The sequence below is a fragment of the Dunckerocampus dactyliophorus genome, chromosome 5, assembly GCF_027744805.1.
Source record: "Dunckerocampus dactyliophorus isolate RoL2022-P2 chromosome 5, RoL_Ddac_1.1, whole genome shotgun sequence".
Classification (NCBI taxonomy): domain Eukaryota; kingdom Metazoa; phylum Chordata; class Actinopteri; order Syngnathiformes; family Syngnathidae; genus Dunckerocampus; species Dunckerocampus dactyliophorus.
The window spans coordinates 18,659,180-18,675,474 of NC_072823.1; the positions used below are offsets into that span (position 1 = coordinate 18,659,180).

A 16,295-nucleotide genomic window follows, 5' to 3' on the forward strand; every position below is an offset into this window, starting at 1 on the left:
CTCACGAAATTAGTCATTATTTTAACGACTAAATAGCGTCAATAAAATAGGCTCCTACAAGATTCCCTTCATGTTTCCCGAGATGAAATTAAGCCAAAGTGTATGAAATATTTTTTTGTACAAGTCCTGCATTTAAATTTGGTATATTTAATAAAAAATAATAATTATCAATGCTCATCTTTGTTCATAATAACGAAAAAACGAGAGGAAAAAGGAATAAATCAGGTTTAAGCGCTGCAGCAGCACAGCGGAGAGTTTAAAGGTGCTGAACAGCGCCCTCTCGCTGCAGCCTGTTGCCACTACACCACTACCAGCACCCTGCAATGAGCCTCCGCTGCAGATTTGTGCTCTCTTAAGCTTGACCGACTTCACAGTTGCACACAAACAGACACACAGTCTGTGACAGTAGCCCGCATGCTGCCGTCCTTTTGGCGGCCATGCTTGTGCTTCTCCCCGCTGGTCGTTAGTGCATGAGCGAGCCCGGCCGGCGCCACTCACCGGGTCCTGTGGGGGTCACTCAGTGGGGTGTGGGGAGTGGTGAGTGGATTTGTTCCTGTAATGTCATTCTCTCCAATTGACCGCAGATCATCACATTAACGCGCTACCAAGTACTAAAAGTGCTACAAATATTTATAGTAATAATTGCAGTGTGCAATAAGCATGTATTCGGTTGTGATTTGTTATTATTATTAGTAGTAGTATTTTGTATAAGGACATCATATTGATGTATTCGTCATCAAATGAACAGAGTATTGTTTTGTAAATATTACAAATTGAAGTAGCCAACACCATTTTGCTGTATTTTTCTGTTTTTAGTTTTTTTGTCAACATTAGTTGATAGTTTTTTTAAATATGTATTTTATTTTATTATTGATTTTTTCACGTGGACATGCAAATATCCATCCATCCATCCGTTTTCTATACCGCTTATCCTCACTAGGATCTCGGGTATGCTGGAGCCTATCCCAGCTGTCTTCGGGCGAGAGGCGGGGTACACCCTGGACTGGTCGCCAGCCAATCGCAGAGCACATATAGACAGACAACCATTCGCACTCACATTCAAGCCTATGGACAATTCCTATCCTATTAACCCAAGATGCATTTCTGATTTTTGGAAATTGGGAGGAAGGACATACAGGCAGCATACAAAATTATGGCATTTAAGTCAAATAATTTGAAGACACCACATTACACTTTGAAAGGAAATTCGCACCATACGTTTTGAGGTGTCATTAAAAAAATGTAATATAGACTTTTAAAAAACGGGTTTATTGTGTTCTTCACCTGTGGAACACGTGAACGTGTGGGTTGCAACTGTTAATAATAATGGTGGCGATGATGATAATGATGATGTAGACTGGGTGGGATAATGGAGTGTATCCTCAGCCTCAACGATGAGAAGAATTACGCCTAAAACAATCATTTCAGACAACACCTGAGACGTCCGTGTTTCTTTAAACGCACCATATCTAACTGCTGTATGAGCGAACTGTCCAACTTTCAAGCCTCACACGTTGTACATTTTCAAAATGTGTCACGTGTCATTTTTCACAAAATGTCAGCAAAGATTGTAAAGGGGCTCACACTGATGCATAATAATAATAAAAGATAAAGAATATATTTACAATTCACATTCATGGGCGAACAAATCCTACAGACTGACACACCACTATAATATATGCCAATAAACCATTCAAAGGTTTCTGAGTTGGACATTGAGACGCCAATATGAAAGCAGGGGTTCCCAAACTCAGGTTCGGGACCCAAAATTGGTGGTGATATCACTTTTACTGGGTCACAGAAAGCCATTTGTTGTTAATATGTTTGATATCTAATTTGGTTCTTGCACAGAAAAAGTTTGTAAACCCCCGGAGCATTGGCTTTGAAAGAGTGTTGTCTGAAATATTCTATTCAGTTGGTGTCCATCATGGAATATTACACTTTTTCTCCTCCTCTGAAGAGCAATTTTAGAGTGGACTTCCCTTTTGTGTACATGAAATATGTCTTATTTGTTATTTATTTAACATTATACAGTAGTTGTAGTTTGCCCTGCATCATACCCAGAGTTGTTTGGAATATTTTTGCGCACATCATACGGTGCAGCGCAGTCTAACAGCCACTGACATGAATATCTCTTTCTATTAGAATTGGTGGACCTATGAGGATGCGTGGAAACAAAAAGCATCAGTGTCACATTTTTCCCGTTACATGTGGACTCTATCATCTACGGAACGTCTTCACTTGAGCACAGAGTGCACCGGCGCGCTCACACACACACACACACACGCACACGCACACGCACACACACACACACTCAGCAAATAAAGTTGCAGCTGCTAGTCTAGAGAAGTGTGCTCGTTTTTTTTGCTGGTTGTGTCCAACTCAGTTGTAGTTCCTTGCACTGCGGGTAGATGGCACTATTTTCTCACATTTATGGCCTCTGTGTGTTGAAATACAATGAATCATGTCCATCACGGTTGACGTACAACGTTAATGCAAATAATTCAACACGTTATAGCGTTGAGAATGTTATTTATACGTAAGAAAAAAGTGGAATTAATATATAATAATATGAGCTCTCATGGTATACAAGCAATATATGTCGTAAAGTGACACTCACCATGTTATACTTTAATGTGCAGGTGTATTTAATTTTTTCTATAGAAATAAAATTAGGAGAAAATTCGCTTGTGGTCGTGCGTGTGTCAAAAAGCGTATCGCGTCTCACGGATGTCAAATAAAAGTGACGTTGCGTCGAGTCACACCTCGTTGGGGGTTTTTTAATGTTTTTGCGCTAATAAAATGTGTAATGCATCGTGAAGCTGTCAGGAGAAATCACGGCGATCAAACCACAAGCTCCGAGCACTTCGTTTCGTGCTAAATGCTACGATTAAGTAAGCCTTCCTGTCTTCAGAGACACTTTGCTCCGACAGACAGTGAAGGCATCATGTGTAGATAAATGACGCTTTCAGCGAGGAGCCCATCATCATCACTACCGTCATCATTTTAATCAACAGCAGCAAGCCACCCACGCATGCGCAATTGCAAACCACAGCAGCAGCAAAGTAAAAGTTGCAGCCTGATTAATCCTTCATACTGCCCATGCAGTTCTATTTCCAGCATCATGTAAGCCAATACTACTAATAATTAGTGACAGGCTCAAGCTCCTTTTGGGGGGATTTAAAAGCATCACATTCACATGTGTGCTAATGCAACATCCAAAATGTGACAAAATAATATGAAGGTGCACCGCACTAAAGCCACCCTGTGCGATATTAAAGCAGCCAAACCATTCAGAAAAAGGGACTTATAATTGTCATAATTCAGTGATAAAAAGAAGCCATGAAAGGATGTTCAAATTCATAAATTATAATTTAATACCAAGAACAAATTTACAGCAGAATGCTCGTTTTACAATAAGCTAACACAAACAAACAAACAAGAATCGTGTTCAACTATTATAAACTTTCACACACACTCACATATATCACTTGCAATTAATTCATAATAATCATCATCATTAAAAAAAAAGTATCTATACGTTATCAATACCCTGCAGTCATATATTTTTATATATTTATATAAAAAGGTGGGTTCATAATTACAATCATGTATCATTCTCTGGTCCATGTGTGTTCAATCAGCAGTGATCCCTTTTTTTTGTTGTTGTTGTTTTTAGAATTCATTCACTCACAATTTTTTTAAGTGGAATTGTGGTGAAGAAAAGCCTTGAAACAATTGGACAAAAAAGCACCCACACGCGCACTCACGCGCACGCACGCACACACACTCTCTCTCTCACACACGCACACACACACACACACTTGACAAAAGACCCCCTCAAAAAGAAGTTAAAATAACTTCCTTTTTTAAAACTGCTCACCCTGTTTTTTTTAAGTCCTAATGATGAACTTTGCTTCTTTGTGTGTATGTGTGTGTGTGTGTGTGTTTCTTTAAATACAAGGGCTAGTGTAGTGAATGCACAGATTATATCTATACAGTCCCAAAAGAAAAGAAGAGAGGAAAAAACATTTACATTTATATAGCAAAGGTAAAATAGGTTAGCGACCTGTGGCCATGCATTCACAGTCTAAATATACATGAAAGCAAATAAAGAAAAAAAAAACATGTCGTAGTAATAATAATAATAATAATAATAATAATATGTATGTACATTTCAAACAGAACTTTTCAGTGCTACTAGCTAAACTCCATTTTGAAGACAAGAGAGAGAGAGAGAGAGAGAGAAAATGGCAACCACAGATTTTATCTTCATCACATATAGCTGGTATAAAAGAAACAAGTTGACCTATATTTACAACAATACTGCCTCACATCGGCGTGGTTCCATGTTCGATTTCGACTCTGGTTTTAAAAATTGTCCACTTTTTTCTTTTTTTTTGTGGAGAAATCCCATCATGCTTGTCAGGCACTTAATGCTGAAAAGGGGAGGGTTGTTTAGTCATTTAATACTGCTATTAAACACTACATAGGCTTGGCTTTAAACTTGGATGACCCTTGACCCCCCCCCCACCTCAATAAAGTCCTATGAGTCCTCCTAATAGGGTCGCTTGTGTTTCATTCTAAATTAAAGCAGAGGAAGTGACTTTTTATTATTTTTTAAATGCTAATTTGGGAAGACCATAATAAAAAAAAAAAAACAATTTTGAACTTTAAAATTGTAAGGAGCTCATATTAATTAAAAAAAAGGGTATTTGCATTAAGTGTAACCCTCCCAGATGGTAGTGGTCATCCAATGAGAACATAAGTGCGCTTGCAGCATTAAGCCTAGATTATAAGTCTATAATAACTCCTATTGCTGTGGTTTTAATTCTCTTTTTTGTACACATCTGTAGAAAATAACACCACCTGTACTACAGAACAGAAGTCACATATTTAGCCGGTTTGGAACCAGGAAAAAAAGGAGTAAAGTACAAAAAAAAAAACACACTATACATTTGGACACAGGACAAGTCATTGACTGAATAAAAAGAAAATTCCCTTATTTTCCCCTCCTTTTTTTGTTTTACCCAAATGCACTTAATACTTAAAATTCCTCTTAAGGATGCCCATTTTTTCGTCATTTTTCCTTTCATTAAAAAACAACCATGTTCTCAGCCAGTTCAGTCCTTCTTTTTTTCACAGTTCATGAAAGCCAGCCCCATGCTTGCTTTTTTCTTCCAATATTCCTTCCACAAAAAAGCAGCTATCATTGTATAGTCTCTCAGCACCCTCCCTCATAACACACACGCACACACATACACACACACACACACACGCACACACACCATCATCACCATCTTGCTGTGTGTGTGTGTGTGTGTTTGTCGCTGTCCTTCCTCTACTGAATGGACATGTAAGGCCAGTTAAAACTGCTCCCCGACAGCAACATATCCCTGATGAGAGTTTCAATGGGGGTTTTACCTACCAAGCGGACGAAAAATAATTGTTCAATGACCGAGGAGGAGACTGTGCGCAGGGAGGGCAAGCGCAGGAGCAACTTGCCAAAGCGGGTGGGCTGGTTGGGGTACTGGCTCCTCACATACTCCTCCAGGGCACACTGGGACTTCTCCTGCAAACTTTCCACATGGGCCACATCTGACAGGCCACAAGCATCTATAAGGAGGAAGCAAAAACCCAAATTAGTAATGATACCACATGGATGCATGCAGTTATTAGACATTGCATTGACCATTTGGAGCTACTCCACTGTTGTTGGCAATAAGATGTCACCATTGTGCTAAAATAATTAAGCCTATCCATGCACAGTGTTGGGAGACTCCCAGTCAAGGGGAGGAGGGGTGGTGTGAGTGGGGGACCTACTAACCTTTAGCAAGCAAAAGATTTAGCTTTTTTGGGGGGAAAGGGTGAAAAAGCCCCCTCTTTCCCCCCCATTGACGTGCACGTGTAGAGGCGTCATCAAGACAACCCGTGAACAAAAATGTGCAAATTTGTACAAAAATAAAGAAAAAAGGGACCTATAGCAAGCAAGTCTATATTGACGATGTTACATGACTTTTTCATGTTAGTTTTAATTTTTTTTTCATATTCTCAAATATTGTTACTGTATCAATTTTAAATGCTGTAACTTTTCTATTTGTGATTTCACATTTTTGCAGCAACGCCTCGAAATGTCAGTGTTTCAAATGCAAATGAAAAGCTACAAATTCATTTTAAAATATCATGTTTGCACATATGGAAGGAGAATATTTCTACAGAGGAATGAAGTGAAATCACCCCCATTATGTGCATGATGTCAATTAAAACCTGCCCAATGTGCAATATTGGAGTCTCATTTTTGGTGACCCCCTACACCCCCTTTCTTCTCCAGTCCCAGCACCCCGCTGCACATCATTTATATCTGTCATTGTCCACAAGACTGATGAATGACAGAAAACCAAGCATCTTCAAGCTATGATTATTAGTCTTAGAATGTTTGAAGGAGTGTTGGTGTGAATGGACCCATGGCCTTGACCGTGAAGGCACCATGGGTGAGAGGAAGTTCTCCTTACCTGTGGTGAAGAGCACGATGGCCTTCAAGCAGCTGTACTCGGCCGAGTCGACGTGCAGGGCCTTGAGCTTCTCCACTTGCTCCTGGAAGATCCTAATGTGGTCCATGAAGGCCACCACCCTGTCCGCCGACATGGGCGAGGCATGCAGGCCCGCCGCCGCCAGCAGAGGGGCCACATGCAGGGGCATGGAGCACTGCGCCGCGTTGAGCACAAACAGCTCGCTCCATGTCAGCCTCAGCAGGGCCACCTGGTCGGTGATCTGCAGGTCCGGGAAGAAGGGAATATTCCTGGCCCACTCCACGGCGCTGAAGAGCATCCGGGCCGCCAGTTCGCAAATGTTCTCGATGCCCATGATGTTGTTGGGCTGCATGCACTGGCTGCCATAGCGGGACGTCGGGTAGGGCTCCGCTCGCAACAGCAGCGAGATATATCCCGATAGGTAGGAGTGGCAGTGGAGTGGGTCCCCGTTGGTCAAGGCGAACTGGCCGTGGTGTGGCTGCGTGGGTGGCACCCGTCCCCTTTGCACGGCTGCAGTAAAAAGAGAGACTACAGATATTGAAACCTGAATCCATCAAGCATTGTCAATTATGACACATTGGTCACATATTAGTGAAGGGGGGAAAATGGCTGCACATTAAAATGGGAGCAACACAAAGACCCCTAACCTACATAGCAATTCATCTTCTTTTCTTAATCGTTAACCATACATTGAAGGTCTATTTTGTAACAATATTCCACGCACATATTCAACAAAGGCTCGAGTGGACGTGAGGACGCTCTCTCTTTTTAATCCGACCATCGCCATAATCGTGCACAATGCATCTCTATAAACGCCATTTAGCTCCATTTTGTTACAAATTCCATATTCACCGCGAGATTTGGGAGGTTTTAGGTGAAAATATTAGCGATGCATTCGAAGGTTTGATGGAAGTGGGGAAAAACAAGGTCCAGCAGAGCACCGACTCGAGCGTCAGCACAAGGCGGCACCATAGTACGCCTCCGCCGGCTAGCTTGAGAGGGAGCACCCGCTGGATCACACAAAGACACAGGCGTACATGAGTAAGGTAAACAAAAAGTCTCAATACCTTCCCGTCTCATGCCGACCTTCAAGCATTTTTTGAGGCGGCAGTACTGACACTGATTGCGGTGGTGCTGGTCGATGGGACAGTTCCGGTTGGCCCGGCATGTGTACGTGAGGTTCCTCCGCACGCTGCGCTTGAAGAAGCTCTTGCAGCCCTCGCAGGTGAACTGGCCGTAGTGCTTGCCGCTAGACTTGTCCCCGCACACCACGCACTCGATGTGTTGCGGCTGCTTCTCCGCCTGCTGCGAGCCCTGGCTCCCCGGCGTGGACTGCGCGTTATTGGGGCCCCCTTGCACCGGGGTCTGCGGGGTCGGAGGCGCGACTTGCGAGGCTGTCAGACCCAGCTGGCCCGGCTGAGCGTTGGCCAGGGTGAGTCCGCCTTGGGTCTGCGAGGAAAGGGCGCCTTGGGTGTCAGCCACGTCGTCCTGGGAGCCTCTCCACACTACCATTGCCATATCTGCCTATCAGTCAACGGGGGGAAACTTTTTGTCTGCCGTTTTGTCTCTCTTGTTTTTCCCTCAGTTGTTTTTTTCTCCAAATGTCACCACCGAGACGCCGCGCTCGTTCCACTCCCGAAATGAGTCGACTGGAGAGGGTGGAAGAGGAGGCTGCTTCTCAAGAGCGAGGCCGAGTCGAGGGGGCTCCTACTGCCAGCCATCCAGCACCCCCATCGGAGGGGAAGGTGGGCCGAGTAGCGGAACAAGCAGCATGGAGGGGGGGTGAAGAGAGGAAGGATGGATCTGCTCTTCTTCACAACAAATGTGGCCAACAGCTCCGGTGCAAGTCTTGAAGAATCACTCACACACACAAAAATCTCCCTTCTTTTTGAGAGCCTGCAAATGTATTATTATTATTGGAGATGCCCCCTTTTTCCACAAAAAAGCCGCCCAAAAAAAGATCACAACCTCCTGTTCTTCTTCTTCCGTGCGGTGTGCAAAAAGAAGCCGAATCAAAGTGATCAAATATGTTAAAAAGGCAAGGAGGTTAGGAAATGATTGGGTATAGGAGCCCGGCTGGCAGAATGCTTTCTCTGTGATCAGCTCACTGAGCTCTCTATATAGTGAACTTTGACACGACTGCTGCAACTTAGAACACGTTACCATGGCGACGCGCTGCCATATAAGGAAGGCGAGTGTGTTTGACTGGTCAGAGCTCAGGGACCTCCCCCTGCACCTCATTGGCTGATCGGCACTTGTGCTACTTGGTGCCTCGCCAAGAGGAGCAGCCGTGGAGGTCGAGCGAGGGCCGCTGGGTCCTAAAAGGAGACACTTTCTCGGAATAGGAAGGAAGAGGAAAAGGGGGACTTACACACTTGTAACACATGAAAATTACTTATAACTCTACCTTAAATGTTATTTGTCAACACTTGATATAATTTCTGATAAAGCAGCACAAAAATAAATGCATAATACATGCAATAGGGAAGAAAATTAAGCATTTGGGCAAATAATCCATATGACCCTTTAAGTGCAGAACTCCTTTCATAATACCTTTTTTAATATGACAATATTATACTGGTATAGAATGCGGTGGGTGGTTACACATATGGCTAATTGCACTGGTCAAAAAGGTCTCATCTTGGTCTTAAATAAAATAAAATAGATTTAGTACAAACAAGCAAAAAGGTGCACATTTCTATAGATATAGATAGGTAGATAACATGCGAACATGTGCACAAATTGTTGTTGTTGTCAATAAAGTTAATAGTTTTTTTTTCTAAAGGAGAGGCTATGACCTCCCTCATCACACTTGAAGTGAACCTGGAGCACTGTGTGTGTACGTACGTGTGTTATCCTTGCTGCATGCATTGTCCCCACAACGCAGTGTCTGGCTGCCCCCTAGCGTATGAAAGTATACTGCATACAATGCAAGCAGAGCCTTTGCTTTCAATTCGGAGGAGTCATTCTTCCAAACGCAGCCTGCTTCAGTCTATTGCTCTCTTCTGCCTCGATCTAACTAACTAAGCAGCGAGCCTCTTTTTTTAATTGTTTAATATAAATTCTCCTGGACCACAAAGAGACTGGAGGCGTTCACTGTTTCACAAATTGGATTTACTTGCTTTGTTATTTTTAGTATTATTTTTTGCGACTTTGCAGCGCCTTCCATGTCATTTTAGAGAACTTTATTCTAGAACAAATTATCCGCTTGATTGCATGACTTTGTTGGTTGTATTTGCAGATCTTCCCACATCATATGGAGGATCTGTAAATATATATGAGGGGGGGAAAAAATCAACGATTTCGGATGTAGCCTCCCTCCAAATGGGGTAAGTATATATTTTTCACACTTTATTAAGCTACAATAACAGGAGAGTTTTATGGGTTTTAATTTCAATGCCGCATAGATGAGATAACGTAGTTGCATTAAATGTAAAATGGACTCGCATTTTGCTCATTAATTTACCCGCACAATATATAATGCCACAATAATGTATGCATCCATAACTCCATTTAATAGTGATTATGTTCCACAGCACACCTACCAAATGTATATGTCGCTGACTCGTCCGTAGCAGCGGCGTGCATCTTTCTTCTCTCCTATAAATCTTAATTTAGTCTTCTGTCTTTTTGACACAAGGAGTGACAGTCAACTTATCCTCCAGCACATACGAGAAAAAAAAGAATTAAAAATAAATACGCTGTTTATTGCAAAACATGTCTGAAAAAAAAGCTCAACTCATTGGCAAATTGCACATAAATAAAAGTGTAAGACTTGTTCCAAATTAACTGCAGCAAGAAAGAAGTATATAGATCCCCCAACGTCTTTTCTCTACTTACTACAGCCTGCAAAAACGCTGCTTTGTGTGTGCTATAGTGCTGAAGAGAGGGAGGGGGTGGTGGTGGGAGGGGGGTATAGCTGTGGTGGTGGTGTGTTGGGGGGGTGTGGTGGGGGGCACCTGTCTGTATGTATGGGAAGCGGATGCCGTGGATGCATACATACATATACATACAGTATATTTGACCACGTGCATTGCATGCAAAGATACAAATAATGGCGTGCAATTAGAGCTGCAATGATAAAAATATGAAATCATTTGATTTTAGTATGAATTTTGTCATCATATGTTTTTAAAGTATTCATAATTATGTGTATTTACTGCCTCATATATGAAATAATTAACTATGTTCTGGCTGCCTATTAATTATGAGGCTATAAAAAAGATGGTATGAATAAAAGTATGTTTCATTATGAAAAATAAGGTTCCGCCTAGTTAGAATGCACGGCTGTATTTAAGAACATATTATGGAGAATTATATTATTATTAACAGTTCATACAGTGTGCGATTGTTCTCCTTTCAGGCAGCATGAGGATGGATAAAAGCGCTTCATGTGAGCACAACAATCGCAATCGATTAAGATGAGACAAGAGGATGTCGCCTGCACTTAATATTTACTCATCAGTCACTAACAAACACACGCACACGCACACGCACACACACACACGAACACAAATATAGGTAACGATTTCCCATTCTGGGGCGTTATTCGTAAAACAAAGCCCCCCCCCCCCGCACACACGCATGCATGCAGTGTGATTGTCAGGAGAGTCAATCGATAAATGCATTAATAAATTAAGTGTCAATGCAAGATCAAATTGGAAGATAAAATGAATAATAATTGCACGAATGAGAATATACGAAATAAATGTGCATTTCTAGAAGCCATTGTTACACCCCTAAAAATGATGAGACAATGAAAAAAAACATTAAGCGTTCATGCACGCCGTAATTCACACTTCAAAAACGTGAAAGTCAAAAAAAAGTGTGTGGGGAGGTGGGGAGGGGCGGGGGACACCTTAATCTTATCTCTGCTTTCACCAAGTCCCCTATGCAGATAGCGGGACACTGACCCCAGAGGTCTCCAAAGTTCCCGGCCTGATTAACCCCCCCAGAGCCGCGCAGGAGTAAAGGTTAACCCGGCTAATCAACTTCAAGAGTGTGATTGAATTAAGGTGACGCAGCACGGTGAAGCCAACTGCAGCGACCACGTAAAAAAAGAAAGACAGAAGGAAAGAAACAGGTAAAGATAAGTGGTCATATTCATTTGCATTACAATCATTTCAAACTGAAGATTTAATTAACTTGCAAGAGACAATTAAAGTAAGTTTTATTGTTCTCTACAGTATTTGCGTTCACAGCATTCGCTTGTGTGGATGATCATAAGTACAGAATATATCATTGTATAAGCAATATAAGAACTATGGTGCAGTTATTAATCAGTTATATCTGTAAAGTTTTGTTTTTGTTTTAATAAATAGATAACTACTCTGTTCATCTCCAAGAGAAATTCACATTTCCAGCAGCCCTGCAAACATTTTTTCAAGCAACATATGATATTGGTTTCATACTTAAAATAGCAATTTTAACTTGTTTCTTTCTGTCACAGAGGTGTTGCTTTAACAATATTGTGGTTGTCGGCATGCACTGCATCACACTGAGAGGTGTTTGTAATATTTTCACCCGGCACACTTTAACAACCAACAATAATAAAGAGATGGTTCAAGGATGCATTATCTTCATCGTAAATGCTGAGTTTTTGATACTGTTCTTTGTATTGATCTGATATGAGACTGTGCAGGTGTACCTAATGTTGCGACCAGTGAAGCTACAATTGTAACATTCCAGTACACGTCTGCTAACCTTTGACATTTGGTAAATTAGGCTGTCTCTGCTCTACTAATGTGTGTGTGTGTGTGTGTGTGTGTGTGTGTGTGAAATTGGCCTGCAGGATAGAAAGGCTTGCACACAAATACACATTTTGTGTGTGTATGCATACATCACACCCATTCAGAAAGAGTTGTTCCATGTAGATTTAGACTTGCTGTGTGTGTGTGTGTGTGCGTGCGTGTGTCCGGGCCCTATGGCCACTATCTAAAAAGGCAATAGATTCCAGATAGCTTCACTGTTCCGTTTGCCAATGATAAATTATAGTGCCAATTTGCACAGATAGGGATCAATTTGTCTCAATGATCACTCTTTAGGCCCACTGCCAGCCTACTCTTAATGTATTTGTAAACACTGCTTGTTTGAATCATGAGCTCGCCACTGAATAAAAGTAGGAGAGCTATAAAGCGAACGGTTAGGGGAGTTTGGCTGCTGAAGACTTCGTGATGATGATGTCTCCAGGCAACAGTGGCTGCGAGGTCACAGGTTGAACTCTGCACTAGTCGCTGGGAATTGTGTGCTAAGTGTAACCCTCAAGAAGACCTGCTGGAGTGCCCTTGGGTGCGTGTGTCCCTGTGGACCTACACACACTGACCAGTACCCCGCTCAGTAGTGTGTTTGAGTGCCCTCCCCCAACCTACTTTTGTAGGTTGTACCCTCACCTCACATGTTTTTTTTCCAGTGAAAAAGACACAAAAGAGGAGAAACAAGCCCACATGTGCCCCCAAAGGCAGACAGCATATTGAATTACAGTAACTCAAAGTGTAGCATGTAATGTGTGTGTGTGTGTTAGAGGGCTCACTCGGGCTTCCCGTCAGAGTCGTTAAGGTTACATTTTAATTGCTAGATCATTCCATAGTGGTAATTGTTGCTACCACACCTTTATTGTGTTACATTGTGTGTGTTTTTATGGCTCCGTGATCATAAAACACTGACGAATCAACTCAGACATTTTTCACAATAAGAATATTTTTATTCTTCACCTTCTTGATTACCAATACATGAGCTGTGTAATAAATTATGCCTCAATAAAAACACTAATTTAATTTAACAACATTGTGGTTGTAGTGTTTGTTCTTGTTGCTAAAATGACCAAATTACCAAAATATTAGGAACACCTCCCAGTGCAAACTACAACCACAATAGTAAACACGCTGTATATATTTCAGATACTCATAATCATACCTTATTATGGCCATACATTTCCCGTACTTTAACGTTCATGCAAGAAAAAAAAAATCCTCTCCGGTACTTGTTATTTTGTTTCTTGTGTAACAAAATCTCAATTCTTTATTCACTTTACTCACTCATAGCTCAGACAACAGTGACCTCTCTTCCAGTTTCAGTCCACAGTGCTGAGCCTTCTGGGTAATGTAGTAGATCTGCGAGGACAATGGAATTATCACAAAAGGAATTTTCCTTTCAAATGCAAATGTTGACAGGGATAATAATATTAACAATAATGTAATAATAATTTTTTAATGTTCGAATTTTTGATTGTGCAAATGTTCTTACTGTTGTTACCAGCTCGTGTATATGAGGTGTGTTAATTTGCTGTAATATGCTGGCAGTGTCTGTGATTATGACAAATAATACGATTTTGTTACATATTTCAATGACTTTGTGACTTTGTTACACTTTTTTTTACAACTCATTTGATTTACTTTTTGGTCCATGGTATTTTCTTGTGAACACTGTATGTAAATAAAGTATTTTTCACCCCACTTGGACTATTGTTTAAAAATAATTAGGCATTTTATTGTGTCTCATGTAAATAGTAAAGTTACTACTACAACTACTACTTATTATTTCTGCAAATAGGAGTAGGCCCACTGCAAAACGTTCATTCAAATTTAAAGTGACGCGACGCAATTTGTTTGAAGTTGTTTGAAGCCTCTGTATGTTGTATATGTTTAAGATACTGAAACAATTGAAATGGTTTGTCTCCACGTCCCCCCTTTGGGGTCAGTCAGAAAAAATGAGTGTCACAATGCAAGATAAATACAGGCAATGCTAGATAAATACAGGGCATCATGTTTTTAAACCTTGCACACAGCCAATCAACCAATCAGCGAAGAAAATTACACTGTTATTGTACTGGTATGAGTACATATTATGACAAATGATTGTACATTCCATTTGCAGGTATTTTTTAAGACTAAACACATGTCTCCAGAGGCACCCTACAGTAGATAAGGCTATGCAGTATGATAGCTAACAACATGAGACATGAGACTTCCCTGGAGACTTAAAGCTATACCATTGATGATACAATAAGAGAGGGGGGTTGTTGTGGACATTTGATGCAACAGAGGTAAAAAAAAACCTCGCTTTTGTGCTCGCAAAGGTATAAATGCGTTGTTATTACTGAGTGACGATGTACAGTATATATGTACAACACTTGTATATACTAAAACACTACAACGGTTTCTTTGCATTAGAGTGTTTTGCACTGCATATACATTTTATGTAGATGTACGCATAGTACTTATAGATGTACTTATCAGTGGCTCACCAGCTTCACACATGTGACCATAAAAAGAGAAGGACTTTTAATTAAGATCATAAGCTCAAGCATGTATCTCCACATCAGTGGGCAGGTGACTGTTAACAGCTACACTATGGTGGCTGCCAGAGCGCAGTAGAAATGCGAGCAAATGCATGATGATGTTATAAATGCATATAATGTTCACAGTAACAGCAGCAGCAGACAGTGTAGCAACACGTGCCCTCAGGCCAAAGCATGAAAAAGAGAGCGGCCACATATTGTGCTGTGATAAAGCTACCAAGACTCATTTGCCTTGTGATGCTAAATACCAAGAGGAAAACAGAAGTGCTGGCAGCAATGATCATAAGCTTGCAAAAAAGCCGAAGTAAAAGCACAACGCTAGCAGAGGTAATTCTCATGTGTGCTCGCTGAGTTGAGGTATTGTAACTGCAACTTTCCTGATTTTGTGGATTATTTTGAGTCGTTCTGTTTGATTTCTTATGTGTAAGGTGGCAATTATCATTAATAACTGGCGGGAGGAGTGGCTTCTTTAATTATCATGTGTAAATTTTGTGTGTGTGCATGCACCAGTGCACGAGCACACTTGTGGGCTTTGACTGTGTGGATTATTTCCAGTCCTTCTGCTGTATTTCTACTGAGCAAAGTGGTGGTTGTCATTACTAACTGGCAGGAGGAGAGATCGCATTAATTGACGTTAAGGCATTTGCTTGGACCGTTGGCTTTGACTTGACTTATTTCGAATGGTTCTGTTTTATTTCCATCATGCAAGGTGGCAGTAATCATGAATAACTGACGAGAGGAGTGATTCCATTCATTATAGGCCCACCTCTGCCAAGCATGCTGGGGTCAAGGAAGTATACCACACTTGAGTATGGGTCAGAGACTGGATCATAGGTGTCAAGTGTGCCAAAACACAAAACGGATTGCCTAATGTGAAAGCCACAAAAAGTCAAAGAGAAAGCAAAACATAGAAGTTAGCATGTTGGCCACACAGTCAGGAGATCTGGCTTCGAATCTGTTGGGCATCTCTGTGTGGAGTTTGCATGTTCTCCCCATGTGGGCATGGGTTTACTCCGGGCACTCCGGCTTCCTCCCGCATTCCAAAAACATGTAAATATGTAAAATGTAAATTGTAATTGTAAATTGTCCATTGCTATCAATGCAAGTGTGAATGATTGTCTATATGTGCCCTGTGATTGACTGGCGACCAGTCTAGTGTGTACCCCGTGTACCCCGCCTCTCGCCCAAAGTCAGCTGGGATAGGCTCCAGCATAACCCCGTGACCCTAGTGAGGATAAGCAGCATAGGAGATAGATGGATGGAAAGCAAAGCTTTGTCCAACTTTAAAGTAATACTCTTCCTGAAAACTGTGGACATATTTCAAATTGTAGAAGCTCAGGGGTATTTCACTTTGGACGTTCTAGTGTACTTGACTTCCTGACATGACATAACATTAACATTCAAAATGTTTGGACTGTTCAAGACGGCTGCTTAGGAGAAAATCTTTGAAAAGTTGTATAACGGCTATG

The 16,295-nt window shown here is 41.4% G+C and overlaps 1 protein-coding gene across 2 annotated transcripts; it reads right to left on the minus strand.

Annotated features, from left to right (window-relative positions):
* Window positions 1–3,353: 3,353 nt before the first annotated feature.
* On the minus strand, window positions 3,354–8,659 carry nr2f2 (nuclear receptor subfamily 2, group F, member 2). Of its 2 annotated transcripts, none has more exons than XM_054777362.1 (3): window positions 7,598–8,659; window positions 6,513–7,058; window positions 3,354–5,616 (listed from the first exon to the last, which is right to left on the minus strand). In XM_054777362.1, exons 1-3 carry the CDS (start codon window positions 8,046–8,048, stop codon window positions 5,342–5,344), a joined length of 1,272 nt encoding a protein of 423 aa, XP_054633337.1. In that variant the 5' UTR covers window positions 8,049–8,659; the 3' UTR covers window positions 3,354–5,341. The 2 variants fall into 2 exon arrangements, with proteins under 2 accessions (XP_054633337.1, XP_054633338.1); XM_054777363.1 differs by having other exon boundaries at window positions 6,513–7,040; window positions 7,598–8,658.
* Between the last annotated feature and the right edge of the window lie 7,636 nt (window positions 8,660–16,295).